Source organism: Coenobita brevimanus, chromosome 31 (genome assembly GCF_032717465.1).
Source record: "Coenobita brevimanus isolate Jiangsu-jjx chromosome 31, ASM3271746v2, whole genome shotgun sequence".
NCBI lineage: Eukaryota > Metazoa > Arthropoda > Malacostraca > Decapoda > Coenobitidae > Coenobita > Coenobita brevimanus.
In genome coordinates, this window is record NC_136984.1 from 303198 (window position 1) to 307500 (window position 4303).

At 44.9% G+C, this 4303-nt stretch overlaps 1 protein-coding gene across 1 annotated transcript; it reads right to left on the reverse strand.

Annotated features, from left to right (window-relative positions):
- Positions 1-1777: 1777 nt before the first annotated feature.
- LOC145395454 (uncharacterized) lies at positions 1778-2032 on the reverse strand. Its single transcript, XM_080269056.1, has one exon. The coding sequence runs from the start codon at positions 2030-2032 to the stop codon at positions 1778-1780; it is 255 nt and encodes an 84-aa protein (XP_080125182.1).
- Positions 2033-4303: the final 2271 nt, after the last annotated feature.

Consider the following 4303-nt stretch of genomic DNA (forward strand, 5'->3'; position numbering starts at 1 on the left):
CCTTAGCGATTTATTTTGCATATTACACCTTCCCGTCCCCTTCTGTATTACTTAAATCATTCTAATATCACCATACTCTGCATAAATGACGTACAAAATGGTTTTACCTAGCCGTGTCCAAAAAAATCGCTAAGGGAAAGGTATTAGGGAGCTTCTTTAACTGTTTTTCTGTGCAAGGAAGAAGGAACCAAAGGCCAGGAGCCCGCAAACTGCTCCTTCCAAGAAAAACAAAAACAATACAAGAGAGAGACAAATTCAAGATCCGTTCATTTTGAGACGCCTGGACACACTGCGTTTGAAAGACTGGAGATCATAGGAAGTAGAAATACAGACAGAGGGAGACAGTTCCAGAGTTGACCTGTTACATAAATGAAGGACTGGGAGTAACGGTTAACTCTTGCATTAGAGAGTTGGACAGAACCGGGATGAGAGTTTGCTGCTAGACGGGTGCTACGCGCCCGTCGTAGAGGTGGAGGGATGCAAGCAGACAGTTCAGAGGAGCAGTGACCATTGAAGTAGCGACAGAAAAGAGATAAAGATGCAACAGTGCGGCGAAGAGACAGAGGTTGAAGGCAGCCAGTAAGAGAAGGAGAGTTGATGAGACGAAAAGCCTTTGACTCCACCCTATTGAGAAGAGCTGTATGTGGGAAGCCTCCCCACACATGAGAGTTGTACTCCACACAGGGGCGGATAAAACCCCTGTATAGAGTCAACAACTGTGTAGGGGTAAAGAAGGAACGGAGTCGGCTTAGCGCTCCTAATCTCTTGGAAGCAGATTTTACAAGAGAAGTAATATGATCTTTCCAAGACAATTCCCGAGTAAATGAAACCCCAAGCATGTTTAAGGATGATGCAGGATTAAGCTGAATATTCACTGATATTTGGTGAAAAAATACGAATAATGCATAAAAAAGAATATTTATTGGTGTATTTATCGAAGAGGCTTGTTATCGTGGGAGGTTTGGAGGAAGGGCAGCTTGATGCAGTGGTGATCTGAAGAGAAAGGGAAGAGGTTGTTAGTTTGCAGTGTTATGGTTACTCTCTCTCTCTCTCTCTCTCTCTCTCTCTCTCTCTCTCTCTCTCTCTCTCTCAAATCATTAAAAAATACATTTAACACACTAGCCAATGTTAAGGTATATTATGCAAAATAAACCGCTTAGGAAAAGGTGTTAGGGAACTTTCTCTGCCAGACTCGTATTAAAGTTCGTTTAATTTTAACTAATAATTCAGTAGCAGAAGACAGTACTATGGCTGCACATCCTCGGCACTTCTTCGTGACTAGCATCATATTCTCAGCATTCAAGATGGTGAGATGGTAATTTTAGGCCAAGTTAGAGTTAAAAGAGTATAGCACTTCTTCGTGACTAGCATCATATTCTAGTGTTAATCTATTGTTACAACTCAGCATTCAAGATGGAGAGATGGCAATTTTAGGCCAAGTTAGAGTAAAAAGAGTATAGCACTTCTTCGTGACTAGCATCATATTCTAGTGTTAATCTATTGTTACAACTCAGCATTCAAGATGGAGAGATGGCAATTTTAGGCCAAATTAGAGTAAAAAGAGTATAGCACTTCTTCGTGGCTAGCCCTCTCCCATATACCTCTCCTCTCCATCCCTCCATCTCATCCTCGACCTCCCCCCCCCTCCATCTCACTCACATACACTCTCCTTGTCAGTCTCTCGCTCTCTATCCTCTCCTCATGGATTTAAATTAACCATACCTATGTTAACGAAGGTGAAACTGTATCAGGTTAAAATGACTGTTGTGCATACTTACTATCGCCCGTATCCATAACCACCATAGCCACCGCCATAGCCACCATATCCGCCACCATAGCCACCACCATATCCACCACCATAGCCGCCGCCATAGCCGCCGCCATAGCCACCTCCATAGCCACCACCACGGCCGCCACCATAGCCGCCATAGCCACCATAGCCGCCATATCCTGGGTCGGGTATGGGGCTGGCCAGAGCAGCGGCCAGCATCACCAACACACACAGGGCGACGAAGACCTGAGAAACGATCATCATTATCATCATCATCACCATCATTATCATCATTATCATCATTATTATTATTACCATCAGTATTAAGCATTAAGAATATATGGAGTTGATGGGAAGTTGTTGAATGCTGTGAAGAGTATGTATGATGGTGCTAAGGCTGCAGTGCGTGTGGATGGTGAACTAAGTGAATTTTTCTCTTTGGAGGTTGGGTTGAAACAGGGATGTGTCATGTCTCCATGGCTGTTCAATCTGTACATGGATGGGGTAATAAAAGAGGTACAAGGTAGGGTAGTGGATGTTGGAGTGGCCCTGGTGAGAGAGGATAGTGTTTGGAAACTCCCGGTACTGTTGTTTGCAGATGATACTGTGTTGTTAAGTGAAGACGAAGGAGAGCTGCAAGGCTTGGTGGATGAGTTTGGGAGAGTGTGTAAGAAACGGAATCTAAAGGTGAATGTAGGGAAGAGTAAAGTGATGGTCTTTGAGAGAGGTGAAGTCCGTGAATGTACAGTGAGGTTGGATGGTGAGGAATTGGAAAATGTGAGTACGTTTAAGTACTTGGGTAGTGTGATGAGTAAGGATGGAGGTTTGGAGGGTGAAGTGCTTGAAAGGGTACAGCAGGGAAGAAAGGTTGCTGGTTCCTTGAAAGCAGTGATAAGAAACAGGGAAGTGAGCATGGAAGTGAAAAAGTTACTACATGACAGTATTGTGATACCAACTGTAACGTATGGACGTGAAGCTTGGACGTTGTTGGAGGGACACAAGTCAAGAGTGAGAGCAGTGGAAATGAGTTATTTAAGAGGAGCCTGTGGAGTTACATGGAGAGACAGACTGACAAATGAGGAAGTGAAGGAGCATTGTGGTGTGGATGTGGGTGTGATAGGAAGCGTTAGGAGAAACACACTGAGGTGGTTTGGCCATGTGGAGAGGATGGAGAGTGAGAGACTGACGAGGAGAGTGTATGTGAGTGAGGTGGAGGGTGGGAGAGGGAGAGGGAGGCCAAGGATGAGATGGAGTGGAGAGGTATATGAGTGAGGGGGGTGTGAGCTGGGAGCAGGGCAGCGAAATGGCGGGGGACAGGGCGACATGGAGGTGATTTGTTTGTGGCCACCCCTTACGGGATTAAGGCGTCTGGCAATAGATAGGCTAGATAGATCATCATCATCATCATCATCATCATCATTCACACCAAACATACAGTACATATGGTGACTGATGTGTGAGAATTGTTCATCATCACCATCACACACCCCTCTCGGCAATCAGGCTGCCGTTTCTCCAACCCCATCCCTCTCATACACCATTCCATCCCTCCATCTCATCCTCGGTCTTCCCCTCTCCAATTGTAAGCACGTATCAGGCTGCCCTCTCTCCAACACACACATCCCTCTCTCATACACCACTCCATCCCTACATCTCATCCTCAGTCTGCGCCTCCCTATTGCAAATACGTATATATACCAACTAAACTAAAGAATTATAGACAGATATCAAAGCACAATATTGGAAGTAAGGCAGAGAAATTTAAACTTAGAAATATTGCAATTCTAGACCTATTGCAGTCTCATCCTGTCTTCGCCTCCCTATTGCAAGTACGTATATATACCAATTAAACATGGGAATTATAAAGACAAATTTAGTCTTAGAAATATTGCACGTGGAGAGGATGGAAAGCGAGAGACTAAGAAGGAGAGTGTGTGTGAGTGAAGTGGCGGGAGAGGGAAGGGGAGGCCGAAGATGAGATGGAGGGATGGAGTGGAGAGGTATATGAGAGAGTGGGGTGTGAGCTGGGGGGAGGGCAGTGACATGGCGGGGGACAGGGTGACATGGAGGCGATTTGTTTGTGGCCACCCCTTACGGGATTAAGGCGTCTGTTTATAGATAGATAGAGAGAGAGACGCCTTGCAACTTACAATCTTGACCATGTTGCACGGTAGTCTTGCAATGAGTGACTCCCCAGGTCTCTCTCTCTCTCTCTTATATACCGTCTCACAGCTGACATTTTGGGGTCACGTCTAAAAGTAACATGACGCTAAAAAGAGCAGTTGCGTAATACTCCCGTGAGCCAGACGTTCGTATTTTTCGTTCGTACACCCCTAACATCTTTTCTTTAGCGAATTATTTTGGATGCTAAGAGATGGGGGAGTGATGGACCCAGGGGCGAGGGACTGGGCACCATGACGAAATGATTACGTTAAAAAGGAATGATTTTTTTTATATCATCATCATCATCATCATCATTATCATTATTACCATCATCAACATCATCATCATCACCATCAATCATCATCATCT